Here is a 23,499-nt window from a genome sequence, read left to right as displayed (position 1 = left end):
CTCTTTTCTTCTTCCACTTTCGGCATCTCCCATCAGGGGTCGCCACAGCGAACAAGTCGCATGGTAAATTTGGCAATGTTTTACGCCGGATGCCCTTCCTGACGCAACCTTCTCTAACTGGGCTTGGAACCGGCAGAGGTAGAGAAGGGAACAGGGAGCAGCCTGGAGTCGAACCTGGGTTTCACGGACGGAAGGCGCCGCAAACAAGCACGAGCTAAACTGGCTCCCAGAGACTTAACCTCTTTTAAGGTTCATTATTCTGGTTACTGCAGGCCGTAACCAACGCCGTACAAATAATTCAGCAACTCCTCAATCTCTCCCGCAGAGACGAGAGCGCTTCTTCCAACTTTATATTTCCTCACTGCCGCTCCAGCCCTCCCATTTCCCTTATTCAGCCCATAGCTGAACCCCATTGGTCCAAACTCCCCAACGACAGGCTGAGCGACAGAACTGAGGGCCAATCAGCATCTCTGCTTGATGCGTTCAATGAACTCCTGGAACTTAGAACGCGACCCAACAGCCACCCAGTTCAACTAAGTCCGCTACAATAACATGGCTCATTTATTATGGCTGTCTCGGCCAAAAAGGTTCCCGACCCCTGGTTTAACCGATCACCGCTATCTCTGCAGAGAAAGTGGGCGTGTCTGTTAGCCTGTGGGCGGTGCTGGCAGCATAGACTCTTCCGGGAAGGGGCTGTTCCTCACTTTGTTAAGTCACAATGTGAGGACCCACTTGTTTTTGTGGACTGGGAGGGGCTGGTACTCACGGAGCAGGGTTTTAGAGGAACACTCAGTAATGTGTGAATAGACCAAAATACTGCTTAGGTGTTGTTTTTGTGAAAAATGAACATTATAATACACTTAAAGGCTCCAAAACGTTGATTTTGCCTGACATAGGCCCTAAAAACACCCCACAAAAAGCCTCATTTTGTCATGAAGGCAGCTTTTTTTCCTGCATTCTACTCCAGCATTTGTCCCTCTAAAATAAACCCTTCCACATTTTTACAATGAAAAAAACAAAAAAAACAAAGATGAAGACAACAGGAAACAGTGTTTTTAGATAAAAACAATTTTAAAGTTGGCAAAAATAAGTCATACACACACATAGGAGAACAAACAGAAAGCCGAGGAACAAAAATCAACCTTTTCAGTTCCCAAATTCATCTTTCAGAACAATAAAAATGACTCATTATGGATGTAAACAATACAAATGAACAAACATAAATGGTTTTGCATTGAAACCAAATGTAATGTAAAACATTAAAAACCTTAACATTATCTCACATGTAACCTACTTAAGTTCTGCAGTGATGTTGGCAACATTTTTTAAAGAAATAACTTTTTTTCAGTTTTAGCATCATTAACATAAAAATAATAACAGAACAGAATTGAGTGAATTCAAGTGGGTTTTATAATTACAGATGCTAGTTTCTCTAAGTTGTGCACATAATTAAACTTGGCCTTAAATAGATTCAAAAGAAGAAATTATACCGACTGCTGGTTTATAAAAAAGGTTTTACCTGATTTTTGTCAAACTATGTTTAGTCCAAACTAATTTTGAATGGCTCAAATAATTTTTTTTGTAAAACTGCATGCATAATAGAAATACAAAATTGTTGGTACTGCTCAGTTAAAGAAAGAAAGTCCACAATGCTCACTGAAATGACTTGAAACGTTCAAAAGTAACAATAAATTAAAATGTATTGAAAATGAAAGAATCAAAATCAGCCATTACTTTTGAGTTGTTGATTAACAGAAGTATTTAAAAAAACAAACTAATGAAATAGGGCTGGACAACAATGATGGTACCTCCATAAAAGACTAAGAACTAACTGCCCAGGGGGTCATGATGAACTCAGATATGTCCTTTAATTGACATCACAGCTGTTTTCAAACCCATAATCAGTCAGTCTGACTATTTAAAGGGAGACAAATAGTCACATTGCTGTTTGGTCAAAAGGTGTGAACCGCACTGAACATGGACAACAGAAAGCCAAGGAGAGAATTGTCCCAGGACGTTAGAAACTATATTATACACAAACATTGTAAAGGTAAAGGCTATAAAACCATCTCTAAGCAGCTTGAAGTTCCTGTGATGACAGTGGCACATATTATTCAGAAGTTTAAGACCCACGGGACAGTAGCCAACCTCCCTGGACGTGGCCGGAAGAGGAAAATTGATGACAAAGTGAGGAGACGGATAGTTGGAACTCTATCCAAAGAACCCAGAACAACCTCCAAAGACATTAAAGGTGAACTCCTAGATCAAGGTACATCAGTGTCAGATCACACCATTCATCATTGTTTGAGCCAGAGTGGACTTCATGGGAGACGATCAAGGAAGACACCACTGTTGAAAGGAAATCATCAAAAAGCCAGACTGGAATTTGCAAAAATGCATGTTGACAAGCCACAAAGCTTCTGGGAAAATGTCCTTTGGACAGATGAGACCAAACTGGAGCTTTTTGGTAATATCAGCACATCAGCTCTATGTTCATAGACTCAAAAAGGAAGCATAAAACGAAAAGAACACTGTCCCTACTGTGAAACATGGAGGAGGCTCAGTTCTGTTTTGGGGCTGCTTTGCTGCATCTGCACAGGGTGTCTTGAAGTTGTGAAGGTCAAATGAAATCTCCAGATTATCAAGGCATTCTGGATAGAAATGTGCTGCCTAGTGTCAGAAAGCTTGGTCTCAGTCTCAGGTCATGGGTCTTCCAACAGGACAACTATCCAAAACACACAGCCAAAAGCCCCCAAGAATGGCTCAGAGAAAAGCGTTGGACTATTCTGAAGTGGCCTTCTATGAGCCCAGATCTGAATCCCATTGAACATCTGTGGAAGGAGCTGAAACATGCCCTTTGGAGAAGACACCCGTCAAACCTGAGACAACTGGGGCAGTTTGCTCATGAGGAGTGGGCCAGAATACCTGTGGACAGGTGCAGAAGGCTCATTGACAAATACAGAAACCGTTTCATTGCAGTGATTGTCTCAAAAGGTTGTGCAACAAAATATTAAGTCATGGGTATCACCATTTTTGTCCAGCCCTGTTTCAATAGATTGTTTTTTAAATAATTCTGTTAATCAACAACTCAAAAGTAATGGGCTGATTTTGATTATTTAATTTTCAATACATTTTAATTTATTGTTACTTTTGAACGTTTCAAGTCATTTCAGTGAGCATTGTGGACTTTCTTTCTTTAACTGAGGGGAACCAACAGTTTTGTCCTCCACTGTAGTTCATATAAAACAAATAAGGCCACAAAATAACCCCAAAAGTAATAATGAAATAACAGCCTTTTCCCCTCTAACAAAGTGTGCAATGTCAGCTTTATATCCTCATTCAACACTGGCATCTTCTGAATACATACAAGCCATTGCTTTCCTGAGAAAGTAATCAAGTGGATGAAAAAAGTTTTAAAATACGTTCTCCCATTTGTGTAACCCTTAGATGCACCACAGACAGAACTGTCATAAGAGGGTCAAACTGACCTGTGTTGGAAACACAAGTGGAATCCTTTTGCTACACTGACAGCAATGAAACAGACTTGTGTGTGTGTGTGTGTGTGGTGACAATTCTACACACATGTAGAAGTTGTTGCTGCAACCATTTTCTGATTATTGCAGACAACCATGAAACTATCCTGGTAATGACAGGCAGCCAGAATATGACCTTATTTCAGATCATTAGATGGTTTATGGGAATTTTTGAAATCCTGTAGGAAACAAAAGGAGTTCCTTTAGATCAAACAATGCAAGCTAAATGTTTAGTAATGAAAATCATTTCCATTCACATTTTTGCTAAATATATAGAAGAATTGAAATAATATCAAAGGAATTCTAACAATGACAGTGTTTTGGGGAAAAAGTTTGGAAATACTTTTTGTTTTCTTTCAAAAGGTAAGAATATAAATTTATTGTGACACTTTTACCCTTTAATGCATCTAAGGGTTAGAAAATAGAAATGTGGTGAAGTGGATTCATAAATGACCTTTAACCTCCATCTTCATAGTCTGCAAACCATCGGTCTTAACTCAACGGGGTTTCTGTTCATATTAGCTGCTCTCTGAAATGCCAAAACACAAGTTCTCTCCAACATTTGCCTTTTTGGGGATTTTGACCTATTGTCTTGCTTTTCTAAAGATGTGCGTTTTCCTCCGCCACAGCGACGACTCAAGGTGCGCTGGGAGTCATTCAGCATCACCGTCTGTGGAGCACCGATGGCGGGCAGCTTCCAGCTCCTGCTGAACCTCCCTCACAGCTAAGATACGAGTGAGCATGGTCTGCAGAATAGCAGCATCCAGGGGTTGAGGACTGTACCAATGGCAGCTGTTTGAGGCAGAAAACCAGAAAGACATGAGTCACTTTCACTAAACCTAGAAGATTGCAGTTTTAAATGTCTTAAACTTTTCCAGATGTCTTGTGTCACGTTGCTCGGTCATGTGTCCAAAACCCATCAGCTTCTTTCTTAAAGAAACCTCCAGCTAGCAACATTGACAGAACACCAAACATATTTGGAAAGTTTCTTTTCACAGAAAATAGCCAGTGAGGAAACAGACGAAGAGCCTTTGAATTCAAAATGAAAGAAATCTGCATTTAAAACACAACAACCAAGAGTCTTCACCCCAGATATGGACTCATTGGATAATATTTATGCAGAATATTCATCAACGAGCTGTCCAGTGTTATGGGGGTTGCTGCTAATAAAGTTGTTCAAAATGTGGATTTATGTTTATGATGATTCTATCTAGAAAACACCTGTTTTATTTTCCTTTTGTGTTTTTCCGTAGCACCTTAAAGTTGGACGAGGCTGAAGTAGGAGCCAATTCTTTAGCTCACAGTTTGACAGTTAGAGGCAAACTATATCACATTGTAACAATTCATACACAAAATTTGCGTCACAAATAAAGTTTAAATCAGCTGCAGATATTTTACAGAGGATGAAGATAAACTTTAACCTCAAAAGTTAAGGGAAACTGGAAACTAAAAAAAAAAAATCGAGACGCTAATAACTTCAGTCTCTCCATAAGAATATAGTCGGACATTAAACCGGTCCATGGCCAGAAAAAGGTTGGGGAGCACTTCTCATGACCTGGGACCCTTTTTTTTTATTACAACACATGGACTCCTTGACATTTCCTCACAATCTGTGTGTAGGCTGACTGAGCGCTGGTGTAAGGAATGGTTAAGGCTGTTACCCTGGTTTTCTTACTTATTTTTTTAATTTTATTTTTTATTATTTCTAAGTGGCTTACTTATCCCCTTGTCTTATTTTTTATTTATTTAATATTTACGTAGATTTTTTGTTTGTGTCTGTCCTGGCCTTTTGGGGGTTGTTGAAGAGGGTGGGGCTGACATTGGAGGGTCTTGTTTTTTTTTTTACACATGGCTGTCCTGCTCTGACATCTCATTATACACTCTGTATGTCTGTTCAAATGTAAAATGTTCAATAAACAAAGTTATATAAAAAACAACAAAGGGTTGGGGAGCACCATTTTACGCGGTATTTAGAGTAGTTTACTCAGTTTGAACCCCTCAGTGCCCACTCCCTGTAACAAACACGGTGTCTGCACGCACACACTACATCTTAAACGTGTTTTAAAGGGGCTGCTGGGAAGTCCTGGTCTCACCTGTCTGTGTGCACATTCTTCTCAGGTTGAAGATAAAAAACATCCGTTCGATCCCTCACAGATTCTGGGCTGTTTGAGATCAGGACAGTAAATGTGAGTTCAGTTCTGCTAAAGACAGCTGTAGGTTCTGAATAGCAGTGTGTGTGTGTGTGTGTGTGTGTGTGTGTTGGTCTCACCATCTGGACAGGTAGAACTCATAAAGCCGCACTGGACAGTGCAGGGGGTAGGTTACATTTTCTAACATTTCCAGGTCTTCCTCCTTCAACCGCTGTTTTCTAAAGAGCACTTTAAAGAAAGGAAACAACAAATCTTCAGATTACTCTCTAACGTAAAATAATACAGTTTAGAAAACCGCCTTTGGGTTCAGTGATGTAGGGATATCTAAGCAGATATGAGGTCTAGTGAAGAACTTTGACTGTACCGCATGACAAAAGCCTCTAAAATGGGACTCAATGCTTCACACTTAGCATAAAGGTTGGACTGGGGCCCTAAAACTATATGACATCATCAGCTTTGCAATACAAATTAAAAAATGAATTTCCACACATACTAGAAGTTTGCACTAAAAGAGTGTGTTTAATATCATAAATTCCCGCAAATGGAATGAATTTTACTCTCCAATTCCAAGTCTAGAACATCTCTGGAGTTTCATTTTAAACTTTCATTTCAGAGTTTGAACCTAAACAGTTTTTAATACAAACTATTTTCTTCAAAATATAAAGAAAAATGAGAGCAGATGGTCTCCACAAACACGCACATCCCAGTGACAGATTACAGGATATTTGTTTTCACGATTAAAACAGTGAAATGATAAAATGCAAATTGTTCAGGCAAAACCTGTAGAGTGGAAATTTGACTGCTTTGTTCACAATCCATGGAGAATGATAATGGTGATGGTATTTTCTATGCGAGTATGAAGCTGCAACTCATACTGTTATACATTTTTCTCCTTTTGCTACATTTGGACGCACACTACACTCTTTCTGGGACACTTCCTGTTTAGCAGGAATGTCTTTTCTTTTCTTTTCTTGCACATTTCTTTTGCACATCTTTTTACCTGCACTGCTCTGTAAATAGCTTTTTAAATTATACCACCTTGTTGTTTGCATTTATGTTACATTGTTGTTTTTTTGTTCTTGTTTTTTTTGTTTTTTCCCTCTGATGTCAGTTGCTATGGTAACGAACACATTTCCCACGTGTGGGATCAATAAAGTAGTTCTGATTCTGATTAACTGAAGGTTGCAAAGATTTAATCTGCAGCCCTTCAGGAACGTTAGAAATGTAGGGTTGCAGACTACGATCAGGATCAGTTTCACATCCTTTGGTTTATTTGGTGTGAACCATGAGACTCACCTGTTTGATCAGGGCTAGTCGTGCTTCGCCTGTAGTGGAGGTAACATACTTTTCCAGCACGATTGCAGGGTTTAGAGCGCCGAGTGAAGTTTGAGAAGGACAAGTGCCGGTGTTGCTCCACGGTGGTCAGGTGGAACTTTTTGGTGCAGAAGAACAGAAGCGTGTTGAGCAGGACGATAGGTGAGTATGCACCTAGCTGCTTACACTCCCACAGAAAGGATTCCTCCACTCTGGATGGAACAACCCCACCTGGGAAAAAAAAACAGGCTTTGTTTAGCTCTTATAATGCTAAAATATTGAGGGTGAGAGTAAATCTGAGTTTATTTTATGCATCCAGAATATTGCAAATACATCCAGGTACATGTAATAAAATGTAGAAAAAACAATCTACCATTCGGCAGCAGCTTGGGTTTCCAGAGTTGAAGCATTGCACTGATTTCACTGGCAAACTGACCATACAGCTCGTCTGTAAAAATGTTCTCAATACGGCCCTTCAGGAAAATATACTAATCGAAGAGAGGAGAAGATTAGTCAAAATGATAGTGAAAACAAAGATGGACACCAGAAACTGTGTGCTGTGCACCTGTTGTATTCCTAAACAGAGGTAGAAGATACTGTCGGGACTATAGGTGTCTCCATTTGGCCGGCGTAGTTCTTTGATAAAGCGAGACAGAGCAAAGCTGAGCTCTGTGGAGTCGTACTGAAGGATGTCTTCTTTAAAATCCAGTGAACAGGCTGCAGCCAAATGGAAAGTCAGGTGTTATTGTGACACTCATGGCAGCAAAGACAGCATTGACAGCTTACATTCTTGTGGCTGCTGCCTGCACTGGTGGACCCAGTTCTTCCAGGCTTTGAGTCCGTACAGATGGTTGATGGTGGAAGTCGCTGGAGCAGCTAAAGCGCTGCTCTCCGCTGAAGCAGCCCGCTTGCGACCCTGGATGGACAGACAGTGAATATGAGGAGCTGAGATATTGCTGAAGCACTCAAAGATTGGTAGCTGGAATTAGATTATCTTTGCATCTTAGATGCTTTCTGCAGATCCTTAAGAAGTCCTAAAGGTCATACATTTAACTGAACTAAAATAAGGCCTTCAAAAGAATTTTTGGATAAATTGCTTGCAAATATGGATTTCTAATGGTGGTATTTCTAGATAGTGAAGTAAAATGCCTGGTTTGTTGAAAAACATTTAAATTTAGCACAATAGGAATCATGACAACGGAATCGTATGTGTAGAGCAAGAAACAGCTTTATTTACTTCATATATACGGTCTTAAATTATATTTAACTTTTTCTTAAAAAGGTCTTAAAATCCCCAAATTTAACTTCTGTAAATATGTTGACATTCTGTTTCAAGGACAGAGTTTCAACTGTGGTAAATGACTAAATCGGATGAATTATTCAGCAGCGTCCAAAAACGGTTGTGCTTTTACTTTGAAAAATAATGCAAATTCCAGTAGTAAATCCAGCTACGGGGAAAGGTAAAACAATCGAGGTATTTTAATTTGTAAAGCACCTTTAAAACTGAAGCAATTCAATTATTTATTTGTTGTGAAAAAGTATTTTTTTAACAGTTGATGTAATCCAGATGATGAAGATGTGAGTCGATTGTAACTACGATAACTTGATTTTGTCTTTAGTCCTTTCAAGTTATGCAGATCAATATATTTAACTGTTTCTTTATTAAAAAAAATAGTTTCATTATGAAAAACGTCATGAGAAACCCCCCTAGTCTGAGCAGCAGCTGAGTGAGTCAAAATGATCAGACCTGCAATTTATAGAATTAAAAAAAAAAAAACATTTTTTAAAATCAACTTGGTTTTTACCTAGAGATGTAGCACATTATACCAGATTTTTGATAGATTTTTGTTTTATTTTAAAAAGATGGTTTGTGTTTCCACTTTGACTCTGGAACATGAATGAGGAAAGAAATAAATTTAAAAATGTTGACTGTTCGTTGTTTTACCCGTTTGCGGCTGAAGGAACCCTCTCTGGGTCTCTTCACTCCTCGCTGAAGAACAGGCGGCTTATGTTCCAACAGTTCTACAAAAAAAAAAAAAAAAACAAGATTCTTACGTGAATCTTTTCATTTAAAACCAACAGAAAAAAATGAAAGGATGTTGTCTCACCAAGTGGAAAGTCACTTTCTAAGTCCATTAGTGGAGAGGGGGGGGCTTCAGTTTTGGCGTTGGGGGCGGAGGAGTCGCTCTTTCCCGTGCTCGTCTCTGATTGGTTGTCAGGCTGAGACTCAGCTGAGTCTGAGCTCTTGTCCATTTGACCTGCTTTATGAGTCTGCTCAACGCCTCCAAAACAAGAAGCATCACTCTGGACTACAGCAGAGATGAAAGGAAACAGTTTTATGTCATGTATAAGGTTTTCAAAATAAGAGAATGAGAAATGCTTTCTCTCACCTGCACAGGAAGCAAACTCCTTTTCCTGTTTCTCTTCATCAGCAGCGACGACCTCTGACTGGACTGCTGCATCCGTCATCTCCTTGGTCTGTGGGGGAACCGCGATGGGGACTGGAACCTGGAGAACAAGGAGGGGGGGGGGGGGGGGGGGGTGATGACAGCTGCTATCTTTCAAAGACTTCATGCGAGCTGTCAATAAAGGTCATGCTGTCACTTAAGCGGACACACAGGTATGGGGATAACCACTGGAACCGGCATGTCCTGGGAGTACACGTTCACAGGCACTGGAATGTAGACCGGCACCGGCACGGGAAACATTACCACCTTCACCTTCTCCACATCTGCGGAGGACAGGAAAACCGAGAGTGAATGGACTTCCGAAGGGAAACGGATCTATCCCAAAGAATTTCAATGGCACTGAGAAACATTCCCTTTACAGAGTGAGTTCTGAACACACATTAACGGAGGTGGCTCTTTGAGGCTTCTCTCCATTTGAACAGTTATCCTTTAATATTTTATATCCACACACACATATATATTATCCTTATTTTTTAATTTCTTTTTAGAAAAAGAGGAGTATTGGGAGTTTTGCCAACAAATGCTTCTTTTATCAACTTTAATCAAATGATCCCTTCGATATCCAAAAATCCTCTATTTGAAATAGTCAAACTTCTCTGCTGCTGTATAATATGCCTCTCTTATTATGTAACATAAACTCTATATATATAAAAAAGCAGATGCACACATTTAAAATAAAAAAAACATTTATTATGTTTTTAAAAAAACAGTCTTCTTTTGAACCATGTTCAACACAATGAAATGAAGCAGATGGAATTTGAAACAGACAAAATAAGTGTTAATAAACAATATAAATCAGGTTATTTTACCAACAATGGTGGCTCATCTTACTGAACTTTACAGTCTTCACTAGTTTGCTCTGGTCAGAGAAAGATGCACTGAAGAAGCTTGAAACTCCATGAATTGATCGGTGACAGGAAATGACTTTATCGCTTCAACATTCATGTCAAAACCATCACATCCAACAAATCAGCTCAAGTGAAGAGGAAAGAGGATGTTCCAATGCAACATTTCCATCACAATTAGAAAGAATGAATGAAATTTCATGACCTTTACATGATTGTAAACCTTTTGTCTGCCTCTTGCACGAACATTGAAGTTCAGAACTTAAATAGGCTTGTCTGTGGAAATGACTGTTTGTTGCCATTCTTCCCTCCAGGTGGACTTAAGAGATCATTTGAACTAAGTTACATGCACTATTGTGCCCCTCAGTTGAAAAATTAACATAAGTGTTTTAGGAAGTTCCTAAATGATCCACCTTAATACTGATCACAGAGGAATTTAGCTGCACAAGCTCAGAAGGTAAATACAACAAAAAAAAATACTGTTTTTACCAAAATGCATTTTATATTTAAACAAGAGGCCAGAGAACATGAACATTTTTGGCTGGCAGCTTCTCTGCTTCAGCACAAATGATGACAGAAATGGAAACACTTTAATCGTAAAATAATAAATCACAACAGAAAAGAAAAATGGCAGTAGGATACACAACACAAAGAGAGGACATCCAATGAGTGACTACAGACTGACTAGCATCACACCGTCTGACCCCTGTCTTCACCAGGTAATGCTTTAGATTAACACGCTAAAGCACCAAAGTCAACACTTTTGTTGCAGACCAAAAACTGTATCAGTTTAGTTTTTCTAACAGCTGTAAAAACAAAGAAAGGACGTAGTAGTGTGGGTGGGAACTCAGACAACCCTACAGGGTTTTTGCTTGGGCACACAGTACAGCAAAGCCCACTCCTCCTCCAGTCAGAAGATCACGATGCTGTGGAGAGAAAAACTGGGTGACACACTTAAATAACCCTCTGAAGATGTCAATATGAACAACAATAAGGCAACACTTTTTCTTATTTTAAGTCAGACATCCTTACTTTTTATTAATAAACACATTGATCACAAAAGATCTGGATATTGAGGGCAGAAACTTTACTCATGACTGATTTGGATTACAGTTACTCTGGAGACCTACCTGGAGTTTCCAGCTCAGGGGCCAATTTGTAGATTAGTTGGGTGTGATAGAGTTCAAAGCACGGCACAGGACAGAGGCTGGGCTCCCCTGAGCATGTCTTACAGTAGTATAGTGTCTGGCTTTCACTTTTCCCACAATCCTTCACTTCAGACCGCTCCCCACTCCTCACAGATGTTTCACCTCCTTCCTTCCCCTCTGGTTCGTACTCCTCCTCCGTCTTTGGCTTCTTTCTCTCAGCCTCCTCTTCCTCCCGGCTCTTCCTTTTGCGTTGTGAGCAAACCTTGCAGTCTGAGCCGGTCTCCTTTCTACCCAGGAAATGCCGCCCAGTTAGGCGTGCTGGCACACTGTTAGCCGGCTTGATTTCCTCCTTAGGATTGGCCGTTTGTGCAGGAGTTGTTGGGGGTTGCGAGGAACTAGCTAGCAAAGCTGGTGCAACTGCTGTTAATGAAAATGGTGAGCAACATACAGAAATAAACCCCCCAAAAAACAAGAGAAGGGTTTTGGATTCTGGGGAGCAGCACCTGGCATGACTTCAATATTTAATAGTGTTAGTAAAATGTTTCAAATTGCAGCAGAAAATTGTTAGAACTCAGCGAGTTCATCTGATATAAAAACAATGTATTTAAAGCTTTTTGTGACCATCTTTAAATCTTCCTCAGTCTTAGACTTTCACCTTAATGACCCAAACCTGATTGATCTGATCAACTGATCAATATTCAAATAATTATCTGACAAATGTCTTAAAGGGTGGTTGCTCTGGCCGGATGTTTTATGGTCTTGCATCCTGTGTTTCAGAGGCTAAAAAACCTCTCGTTCAAGCGGCATTTTTGGATAGTAAGTCAAGGTAAACGCATGTTTTAAAACTCTAACGTTGTTGTTTAGTTACGCAAGTTTCTATAACAGTTTTCAGGCTTTACGTACAAAACCACGGCCACTAAACGTGCTTTGCAAGTGAAATCAGGTCAAACTTTGACCAATCAGGGACTTTGATTTGGTAGTGACCTATAGCTGGCGTCACTTTTGATTCATTGAAGTGTCAGTCAGTTGTAAAATTGATCGTGGAGGAGGAATTAATAATTGCAGCTCGTGCCCGGCCAGAGCTTTATGACATCAAGTCTTTCATTTATCGGAATAGAGCAGTGAGAGAAAAAGTCTTCAACAAGCCTCTTTCAGTTGGAGGTGGCAGACATGTGCTAGCAAACAGTAGCTTGTCCCGTGTGAACACCATGGGCTTAACCCCCATTCAAGGACCCTAGTTTAGTGTGTTCTTGAACGCGCGTCACATGCCTGGTCTGTCCGTAGCTTAGCATTAAGACAAAAGCTTTCTTGATTTAGTGCATCATTAACCTCTCAACGCCAAAGCTAATATTTCAGCTAACCCTCTACACAAATAAGCAGTTAACTGCTGTGGTAATATAACCCAAAATGTGGTCCATGCATGTAGACGCCAGGTCCAAAGAGGTTCTAAATGACCTAACGTTGTCTAACAGGACATTTGGAGTTAGTATTTGATCTGTTCAAACTTATCCTTCAGTTAACTTTTCCATCCCTGATCAATATTAATTGAACTGCAAAATAATTCCCCTATTTTTTAAATTTTTTTTGGGTGTTAAAAAAAAGGGTCACAAGTTTTGATGTGATCCAAACAAAGAACATACATCTTGTATTTACCTCTAGATTCAGTGCAAGCTTCAGGCAGCTGGCACATGATTTCTTGGTCCACAGTGAAGGGTCGACACAAAACCGACTTGTTCTTCATCTGACGGCGGCGGTGTGCTGGTGGGCGCGTGGCGTCGGTCTGAGTGCTAGCCTGAGGACAAACGTGAAATACAGAACAGGATCTTTTAGCACCAAGAACTGATTTAACTCCTAATAACAAACATACGTCTGATTCTTACAGAGGACAGATTTGGTACTGATTTGTGTTCTGAACTATGGCTGGAACCGTGTTGACTCTCTGATCCCTGTGCTTCAAATCACATATCAGATATATATATATATCTATATATATAGATATAGATATCAGACCTCAGGAAAGGAGAAGACAGTAGACAGATGAGGTCTTCCTGGACCATTCTAAAAACCCACTTTCCCTTCGTCTTCAACTCTCCCATTAATCTGTTGGCATTTAATATCATTAAGGTTCAAACTAGCTTCTTCTTCTTTGCCTTAACCAAAAAACCTGATGTAAAGGTTTCCTTGGTTTCTTCCCAGGTGGGGTCATTTTCAGTGGCTATAACTCATATGATGTTTTAAGGCTAATCTATGTTGTGTCTAAGCGGTTTTTTTTTTTTTAATTTATGCTTGACCACAAATGATGAAAAATGTTGATCAAATAACCCAATCGCTGAGTACATACGTGATCCAGGTTCCTGCCATCTATGTTGGAGGTTGGAAGTGCTCCTAAGAAAAAACAAAACACAAGAAAGAAAGACACATAAGTGAAACACGCCATCATTAGAAATGCTAACTTACTTTACTGGAGACGTGCAGGAAAATGCAAAAAACACAAGAAAGCAGACCACCAGAAACATACTAAAATCATTTTCATCGCAGAATTTCTTTGTGACATTTTGTATGTTTTTATTAGTTCACACTGGATTGTATTCTGTGTGCTGATTAGCTGTGGACTGTTGTCAATCCAACTCCCTCATACCTTGTTTCCTGTAAAATACAGAAGCATTCAAGCTTCTGACGTTTACATCTTCAATCCAATCACAAGTAAGACTCTTAAGTGATGTCCTGTGTGTTTTCTCCCCAACAAATCCCATAATGTGGACAAGATCTTGATCTTTGGTTTCACTTTTTAATACTAGATTTATTTTATACCAAAATTTTGAACTTTCAGATTGCTTAAAAGCTCAAAGAAATTTAAAATGTTAAATGTGTGTCTGAGAAAAGTGTATAAAGTACATAGTGAGCAGTTTTACAGCCTTAAAACATCTATAATAATTACAAAAATTAAAGCTGAGTATTTTGTAGATTTTACTTATTGTGGGTCAATTTTAAAACATTACTCTCACAATAAACGAGGAACCACTGTACTGAAAATACCCTCGATTGAGGAACAGAACACACTTTTATACTAAAATAAAATATCAGTAGTGTTTGAAATACAAACATTTCTAAACACACAAACATTTATCATCTTTCTGCCCAAATAATGTGTGATTTAAAAAAAAAAAAAAGATTAGTTGCATAGATTTCTGAAAGCCAGAAAGGAATTTCTGCAAGCCGTCTTTGGAAACACCAGGTGTGTGTGAACCAACCTGTCATGGCCGTGTCTGCAAACATGCTGGGCTGAGCGGCAGAGCCATTGGCCAATGAGACCACGTCGGCTATGACGGGATTCATCTTTGAGGAGTGGTGAGGCTGAGTGGGAGCTGACAGAAAAACAACAGGTCAGGCTCCACAAACAACCATTTGGACGCACAATTACCTCTGAATTTGGAACAGCAGGAAAACGGGAGTTTGCTGAAAAACAAAGTGTCATGTGACTTACTGCATGGCGTCTGTGCGGCGGTTCCTGTGCCGTTACTGTTAGCATGTTGGCTCATCTCAAAATAAAGGAAGCAATAATGCAGCAGGCAGGACATGTTGCAGAAGTTGCGGACCGAACCCAAACACTGCAGCATCTCCGTCAAATAGCCCTGTTTCCTGCAGCTATCACATCGACTCATCTGCAGAAAGAAGCAGCAAAGGGGAGGAAAATGACAGCAGACCACTTTAACTGTCCCGTTTGTGTGTGGGGTGTCCATCCACTCACCCCATAATGCAGAACCGTGTACTGGGACATGCAGTGAGGTTTGCAGAACTGCTCGATTTTGCCTCCATAGTGACTGTGAAGCATCTTGGAGCTGAAACCAGAGCAGTAGGAGCAGGAATGCCAGGTGTGATCCTTGTTACGTAAGGTCAAGTTGTGCTTGAAGAGCACCTTACAGTCTTAGACAGAAAAAGAAAAAAGCAGTATTAGTCAGTAATTCAACAGTTTTATGTCACCAAGTGATAATTTATGTTAAAAAAAAGGAGGGGTGGGATAGTACAGGTTCGCTTCCTCCCACTCTTTTTAAGGACATTAAACCCTTTTAGACAATATTTAACCCTTTGGAACCTAAAACTTAGTTGTTGCCTATTTTTGAATTTACCTCTGTATTTTCAATTTGAAGGACTATTTGCTTGCTTATCTGGTATCACCTGACAGTTTCTCATTTTTCCATGTTGTATTCACACACTAGACATAAAATCATAAAAAAAAAAAAAAAGAAAAAAAAAAAATCAGAAAATTCTGTTCGTAAAAAGGTGCTTAAATTTGCTTCAGTGTTTAATTTGATATAGGAACCCCAAAAATGTTCAACAAACCATTTTTAAAACTTAGAATAGACGTTTAGATGTAACTTGATAAAAACTACAAGATCCAATGTTTTTAACAAACTCATTTACATGCTTTTGAATAAAAAATACAAGAAAAACCCCCAGGCAAAATTCTCAGATTTCTTTGTGCCACATAAATAAACATTTTCTGATCAGCTGAACACACAGAGGCACATTTCAGGTCTCACAGCTCCATGCTGTGACCTTTTTCTTATGTTGTCATACAGACACATATGTACTTCACTCTGACTGTGGGGCTTCAGCTTCCAGACGGCCCAAAAAGTTTCATTTTGTCTTCTTGGTGCTCTGCTGTCCATTTGACTTTTTTTTCCTGGAATTCTGTTCCTGCTGGATTTCAGGTGTTCTGCTCGGCTGGAATCTGCTCACATGGCTCCCCATCCCAAAAGAAAATAATAATCTGTTTCCGTGTTATATTGGATTTTTTCTGACAGCTAGCTCTGCTCAGCCCCCAAAAGCGGGTCCTCCACACCGCCCTACAGTCTTCTGATCGACTTTTATCTTCCATATTTTTTATAAAGATAAAAGTTTATTTCTGATGCAGTTTTATCACACCCACCCGCTGTGCACCAGTTCCAAAGGGTTCATGGTTTCTGTGTGTCATGTATTGTATGTATGAGAGCTAATATGATTATTTTACCTACATGTGGATGTATGCATATGTAAATATGTTTTCCAATCAATTCATGATTATCATGAATACAAAAATATAAAGTTTTGTTGCTTTTGCTTAAATACAAACAGTTGAAAAGATCTTAAAGCTAATATCTGAGCTGGCTTTATTTTGTTAAAATAAAGTGGTTTTCATTTGAAACCTGTTCCCTTCTCACTCAGTAATGTGTATTTTAAGCTAATAAGAAAGATTCTGTTGGTTTCTTACTTTCGCTGCAGAAGAAAAGCTCCTCCTGGTTGTAGGTGATGGTGTCAAAAAGCCCCTTCTCCTGCTTGCAGCCATCGCACAACGCAAGGATGTTTTTTTCTATTTTATACTTCTCAGAACAGGCAACACTACACAGCAGAGAAATGTGACCCTGCAGGGAAACAAACCCACTAATGTCATGTTTGGGGTGGAGTTTTCTGTGGTCAGATAAATGTCTAAATGAAATCAGTTCACATGTTTCTTACCTGGTGACTGAACAGCAGGGGTTTGGTGTTGAAATGCTTGTTGCACTGATTGCAGGTGAGCTTGATAGCGTCTTTGCGCCCCCCCTCTGCCAGTTTTGGGAGCTGAGCCGACGAAGAGATGGCCTGAGTTTGTCCTGGGAGAATGGTGGAGGACATGGCAGAGGGGGGAGGCACTAGTGGAGGCACTGAAGAGTGACTGGGATGATGACCGGGGAATGGGACTAAAGAGGAGTGATCTTGGGGAATGGGAGGGACAGAGCTGGCCACAGCAAAGGACCCCTGTTTGGAGAGATCTTTGGAGGGGGGGTCCTTTGAAGAGGAGGTTCCATTGCTCAGGTCTGGCTGGGACGGGGGACCGGACTTCTGCAAGACAATGTTTAATTACTTAAAAACTATATACAACAAGAAAGCAAGGTTCTTAGTTGTTTAGGCCCTGAAACTGGGCAGTTGATAGACGGATTTACATCAGACATGCTAGAGAATCACTGTACATTCTGCAAAACTATGGAGTAATATTTATGCCAACACGTTGCACACAAATCTTTCCAAGTTGTAAATGAAAAAATTAAATATTTGCTTTCAAATTTTTTTTTTTGCTTTCAAAAAATATTTCTGTTTGCAAAACAAATGTTTTCGCATGCGTTGTGTCTCATCTTGCTTTTTTCCTATCTTTGATTTTGCTCACATAAGTTTAAGTTTAGCGTGACATAGCTGCCATTGTTTGCAAACGCAAAGATTATTTTTTGAAGCAAAAAAAAAAATTGAAAGCAAATATTTAATAATTTCATCTGCAACCTGCAAAACTTGTGAACTTTCAAGAAAACAAATTGTTTTTTCTGTTTTTCACTTGTTAATTTTTGCAACGTGGCATTTTTTGATGATTGAGGACATATATAATAAAAATTGAGCTCAAAATTCAATTTCTGAATATTTTTTATACAACTTGTTGTGAATCAGGAGCAGACGTAAAAATGCAGTTGGAAAAAGGTTGTATTTGTTACATAGAAAATATGCAGGTCCCTGCTCTGACCTCTGAGTAACTGAGAGGAAAGGGGGGCGGGGTTGCTCAATCTCAACCCACTACTCAGATGTGAATTTCCAATGAATTACTGCCGCTCTGCAGAAACTATGTCTTAGAAAACAACACACGCTTTTGATTTTAGCTAAAAACGGCATAATCATAATTAAAAGATCCCTGGGAAAGCTTCTGCAAAAAATGATGGGAGTGGGATTTTAAGAAAAATTCAAAGGAGATCTTTTGTTTTGTCAAAATTCTCTGAGCCTTAAGGCCAGAGATGAGCAAACCGTTTGACTTGTGGGCCACAAAGGGTTCTAAAGTTTGACTAAAAGGGCCAGACCAGGTGGCACTTTTTCACCTCATAAAAGAGAGAAATAACATGGAACATGGACAAAAACGTGCTTGAATTTTGATTGGAAATTAAAGTATGTCTTTTTAAAATAGGACACTTTAGAATTTTTATTTCAAAACTGTGTTTTTTCTCTCTGTCATTATACTGCCAGTTGTACTACTGGGTTGATGTCCCTCAGGAAAAAACACTAACTTAAAAAAAAGATGTGTTCATATGGTGCTAGAATGATCAGAAAAACGACTGTCCAACTCAGAAAACACACATGAACGCCAAAAAAATGACAAATCTTCCAACACTACATGAATGCAGAATGAATTCTGCACTTAAACCAAAGGTCAATTTATTTGTAGCGCACCATCTCTAAAAAATGAAACATTAATAAGGATTATCAATGTAATTGGTTTCACTTTGGCAGGCCAGATTTAATAGTTATGGCCGCCTTGGCCATAGTTTGCCCACCTCTTCTTTAGGGTTTTCACTTTCCGTAAATGAGCATTATTCATTCACAGGACTCTGGAGTCACTCTGTTCCCTTTTAGCATCACTGCAAGAAGCGGGGTGTTCAACAGCAGCAGAGCTTCACCCATGTGATCACAACTTTCAACTAGAAGGATTGTAGTGTTCTCTGCCAACGTGTTCTCTGGTTTCTCTTTATTTTAATCACTAATTTATTATCCACTGGTGTTTGTCTTTGTGTATTTTATTGCGCGGGGCTAATTGAATGTATTTTATTGTATTTTATTGCTTTTGTTTTTGTGTACAGCACCTTGAGCTGTCTTCTCGTCATGAAAGGTGCTATATAAATAAAATTAATTTAAATTTAATTTAATTTAAATTTAACGTCACGGTTAGTTAGCCTTTCAGTCTCACAGATTTTTGTACAGTGCAGTTTTCAAAGCCCTTTTTTCTCTCTCACTACAGTGTCGTGTTCTGGGTCCTGATTGGCTGTTGTCAATCAATCTCTTTCATGCACCATCAGCTCGCCAAATGTACATAAATGGTGAGCAGATCTTTGTTTTCATTCTATAATACTGGATTTATTTTTCTAAAAAAAGTTTGTCCGAATCCGAACTCTTCACCTACCCCTACGGCTTCTCCCTACCCCCACATTGAGCCCTCCAAACGGAGGTATAGTAAAAGTGTCTTCTAATTCGGACGTTACTCCCACTCGATGACGTCAATGCCACAACAACTGGAGGTATAGGGAGGATCCAGCGGGGTAGGGTAAGAATTCGGATTCGGCCTTTGAACTTTTAGAGTTTAAACAAGTGTTCACTTCAAAAATGTTCCATTCTGTCTCAGAAATGTGTAAAGTGTGTAATGAGGAGTTTTACAGCTGTAGAACATCTGCAGGTCTACTTAACGGATCACATCTATCGCGGGACATTTATGGAACGCATCTCCTGCAATAAACGAGGCAACACTGTTTTCAAAGCCGCGTGTTCTTCACCATGCAAGACCACACACTCCTGTAGGTCTGAGCCTTTGCTCCTGATTGCAAAAATAAAGCGCAGCCTCTGCTCTACCCTGTACGTCGTCACACAGTTGTAGGAGCAGAAATTTCGGATGGTGCCGTCCAACAAGGCCAGGTGATACTGAGGAACAGCCGACACTTTGCAAAGACTACATGGGAATGGAGCACCTGAAAGAAGGAAAAAAAAAGTTTAAAAAAATGACTGTTTCAACACATACTGGGTTTGTTTTTCTTCATGTTGCCGTTTCATACCAACAAGGGTTTGCAGCCGAGGTCGACTGTCTTCCACGCATTCGCGAGAGCAGTAAAGCCGAATTTTGCCCTTCTGGTCCCGTTCCATGATGGTAGAGGACACTACTGCTATCTTGTGACAATTGCCGCACTCCGTTGTCTTCTTGCAGGTCTGCACAGTAACAGTTTGGACAAAGTTTATGCTGGCTTACCAAGAGGCCAGGGGAAAATATCTTCGGAAACAAATGACCGTTTCGTACGTGTATGTAGGTGCCGATGCAGGTTGGACTGCAGAAGTTGAGGTGAGATCTCTCAATGCTGAGTGTGTTACTGGAACCAGAGTTGCTGTTACAGTAAAGTCCGCAGCCTTCACAGCAATTCATTGATAACTGTCGCAGCTTACGCCAGGTCACAAAACAGGCATCGCTACAAAGTCTGTGCAGTCTTCCTTGATGGGTGACCTCATGTTCAATTTGCTGTGGAGGCAATCGCATCAAGAACAAGGAAAAAACAAAGGAAAGAAACAGATGAGATTCACTTTACTACGTTTCTTGAGCTCTATGAAGTTATATTCTTGCCACTACATTGAGAACAAAACTCAGTTTTGAGATCAAAATTCCCTGAAGTGCAAACAAAATGTACGGTTTTAAAACAAACTTCCTAAGTAAAAATACAGTTTTTCATTTGCGGCACAAATGTTTTCAGCTCTGTTGTCACGCATCACAGTTTCTCCCCGTCTGTGATTTTACGTACAAATTTAGTGATCTTGATGCCACCTAACAGCCAATCATTGAACCATTTTGTTCAGTAACCCTTGTGCTATCCTAGGCACTTTAACGTTGGGAGTTGGGTCATCTAGACCCACTAGACAGTGCTCTGAACCTTTTTTCTTCAATGATTTGTGATCTTCACTGGTGTCCATGGATTACATGAAATCTTTCCACCTTTATCCACCTTTGTCATGGTAGGGAGAACACGTCAATGTAAGGGTGGGGTCATCTAACATAGCACAAGGGTTAATGTGATCATTAAGTTTTTTTTTTTTTTTTTTTTTTTTAACTTGTTCTGTCCAACAGCTGAGCAAACAGATGAGAGCTGAAGGCTTTTTGTGTTGGACAGGTTTTACTATCACAAAAAGAGGTTATATAGCTTCAAGAAACTAGAGTGTAGATTTGTATAAACCCCTTTTTGTCGTATTATTTTTTATTTATTTGTTACATTTAGTGTGTGTGGGGAGGGAGAGGGGAAGAATGTGAAGGGGAGGGTGGAAGACAGTAAAAGGAAGAAAGGTGAAAAGGTGGGGGATTTAAATAAGTTATTATTTTAAGCTGTAACAATTATTCCAGATCTGCTGGAAAGACGAATGTTACATCAAAGGTGAAATTCTGACACTAAGATGAGCGAAAAAAATCTGTCCATCAATACACTGTAGGTAAGGAGGAGGGATGAAGCAGACAGGGAGTGTGGCAGTGTGCACGTGCACGTGGGGGTGGAGATACATGCATGCTGCCGACGTGAACCGTGTGTTCATAAGGGGAACCAGATCCTACCCAGCCAGACCAGCCGGACCAGGGGCCTCATTTATAAACGTTGCGTACGCACAAAAGAAGGCGTACGCCACTCTCTACGCAATAGTTGAGATTTATAAAAAGCAAACTTGACGGGAAAATGTGCGGTCCTCCACGCGAGCTCTGACCCAGGCGTACGCACAAAAACGGGTGAAATGAGAAATGGCGACGCCGTCAGCAGATGGGAGAAACACGTGAAAGTGAAAATGACAATACTGCCTCTCAGAAATAACATGAAGACTTCACAAAGCAAGTCTTACAATTAACAGCTACACGAACACCTGTTTGATCGATCAGCAGTGAAACAAACAAAAAAATCAAACGAAAATTACAACAGAAATTCAAATGAACACTTATTTGCAAAAAGAAAAGTGAAATTTGTTCTGCAATATTGGCATTTTGTGCAATTCATCGTCATAAATAATATAGTTAACAGAACGAAATTATGTACAAAACTGATATTCTCGTTAATGTGTCCGTCTGGCGGAGCAGATATAGGAGCAATCAGACAGACAGATGGATAGAGAGAGATGCATTAATTGTCCACTAGGGAAAGTTGTTTACATAGTAAAACATTTCTTCATAAGCTATGGAATTATGGTATTCATGCATATGCCTTTAGTTTGTTTTATTTTTGATAAAACAATGTATGGCGTATGTCTCAACCATTCAGAAAGCAACAAGAAATTACATTTGCGCTGAACAATTTCCCATTTCCAAGTCGATTATTACCGACATCTGTAGCTTGTCAGATGTAATTAAATGGATGGAAATAAAATGCCCCATCACAATGCGTAATGACGCACAATGGCTGATCTTGCGCTCTTAGAAGATGTGGCAAATGGAAGAATTCGGAGTGAACGCATCTTTAGAGAAGACTTGCTTGCTGACAAACGAGGACGAGTGGCTTATGAGCCGGTTCCGACTTCCTCGAGCCGTCCTGTTGGACCTCTGCGGGCTTTTGGGGGTGTGTCACCCGGTGCATTTGGTGCGTCGGCGTCCCCCTGCGCCTCAGTCACCACTCCACAAAGGGATTCCCCAATTCTTGCCACTAGTCTCTCATCAAGAGGGGTCAGCCCCCCCCCCGTGGCAAACACACTCTGGCGATGCAGCGCCAGAGGTTTTTTTGCCTCGACTTTGATGTCCGACCATTTCTTTTTTATTTCGGCCACGCTCCAAGGTTGTGAGGCTACAGCATTACGGCGTCTGCCACCGTTTGCCACTCACGTGGCTTTTAGGCATTAGTAATGCCCACACTTTGCCCTCCAAACAACACTTTCCTCCTCTTTCCACCTCGCCAACGATAAATTCTACTTCACATTGAGTGAAGTTACGTTTTTTTTAATTTCCTCTCGGTGTTTGCCATGATTTCGCAATCAATGAATATTCATTTGTGGGCGTTTCATGGACTATTTATGGGCAACTATGGGCGTGTCATACAGCCGCAAAAGCTGCGCTGCATTTAGAATTGGTTGTGATTTATTAAGGGAAAGATGCGTAGGATGTGCGTGCGCACGGTTTTATAAATCCGAATATTTCTGTGCGTACGCACGTCCTATGTTTCATCCGTACGCCACTTCTGACGCAAATCTTACGCAAAGTTTTATAAATGAGGCCCCTGGAGAGGGGAGGAGAGCCCCCCAGGCCAGAAGCCCCCCCAGCATCCGGACCCAGGCAGCCCGGGAGGGGAGGAGGAGGGGACCGCCCACCCCACCAGCCAGGCACAGAGAGGGCCCCCCTACAGGGGCCCCCCCAATGCCCAGAGGCACAAGCGAACCCAGCGTCCGGCCCCCAGGCCACAAGACAGGAGCGCTTAGCCGTACCAGGCGGCAGCCATGGGGGCCACCGGGCGCCGGACACCAAGACAAAGGCCAGGGACGAAGCCAGGGCCCCCGGAACCCAT

At 40.4% G+C, this 23,499-nt stretch overlaps 1 protein-coding gene across 1 annotated transcript in view; it reads right to left on the bottom strand.

Annotated features, from left to right (window-relative positions):
- Positions 1-1,052: 1,052 nt before the first annotated feature.
- The window catches only part of LOC101159629 (zinc finger MYM-type protein 4), a 46,332-nt gene continuing 23,885 nt past the window's right edge, over positions 1,053-23,499 (bottom strand). Inside the window, exons 10-30 of the mRNA XM_023952028.2 lie at positions 20,289-20,504; positions 20,050-20,200; positions 19,850-19,965; positions 16,955-17,317; positions 16,710-16,860; positions 15,207-15,382; positions 14,943-15,120; positions 14,710-14,823; positions 13,800-13,843; positions 13,112-13,250; positions 9,616-9,728; positions 9,388-9,505; positions 9,106-9,306; positions 8,943-9,019; positions 7,784-7,913; positions 7,563-7,714; positions 7,371-7,485; positions 6,980-7,228; positions 5,803-5,911; positions 5,627-5,695; positions 1,053-4,325 (exon numbers count right to left, since the gene is read on the bottom strand). Coding sequence (XP_023807796.1) covers positions 4,187-4,325; positions 5,627-5,695; positions 5,803-5,911; positions 6,980-7,228; positions 7,371-7,485; positions 7,563-7,714; positions 7,784-7,913; positions 8,943-9,019; positions 9,106-9,306; positions 9,388-9,505; positions 9,616-9,728; positions 13,112-13,250; positions 13,800-13,843; positions 14,710-14,823; positions 14,943-15,120; positions 15,207-15,382; positions 16,710-16,860; positions 16,955-17,317; positions 19,850-19,965; positions 20,050-20,200; positions 20,289-20,504 — 3,120 coding nt within the window. The 3' untranslated portion in view covers positions 1,053-4,186. The remainder of the gene's footprint in view (positions 4,326-5,626; positions 5,696-5,802; positions 5,912-6,979; positions 7,229-7,370; positions 7,486-7,562; positions 7,715-7,783; positions 7,914-8,942; positions 9,020-9,105; positions 9,307-9,387; positions 9,506-9,615; positions 9,729-13,111; positions 13,251-13,799; positions 13,844-14,709; positions 14,824-14,942; positions 15,121-15,206; positions 15,383-16,709; positions 16,861-16,954; positions 17,318-19,849; positions 19,966-20,049; positions 20,201-20,288; positions 20,505-23,499) is intronic.

This window comes from Oryzias latipes, chromosome 22 (genome assembly GCF_053564925.1).
Source record: "Oryzias latipes strain Hd-rR chromosome 22, Olatipes_Hd-rR_3.1".
NCBI lineage: Eukaryota > Metazoa > Chordata > Actinopteri > Beloniformes > Adrianichthyidae > Oryzias > Oryzias latipes.
The sequence above is the reverse complement of the archived record's forward strand: the minus strand, read 5'-3'. Positions and strand labels throughout refer to the sequence as shown.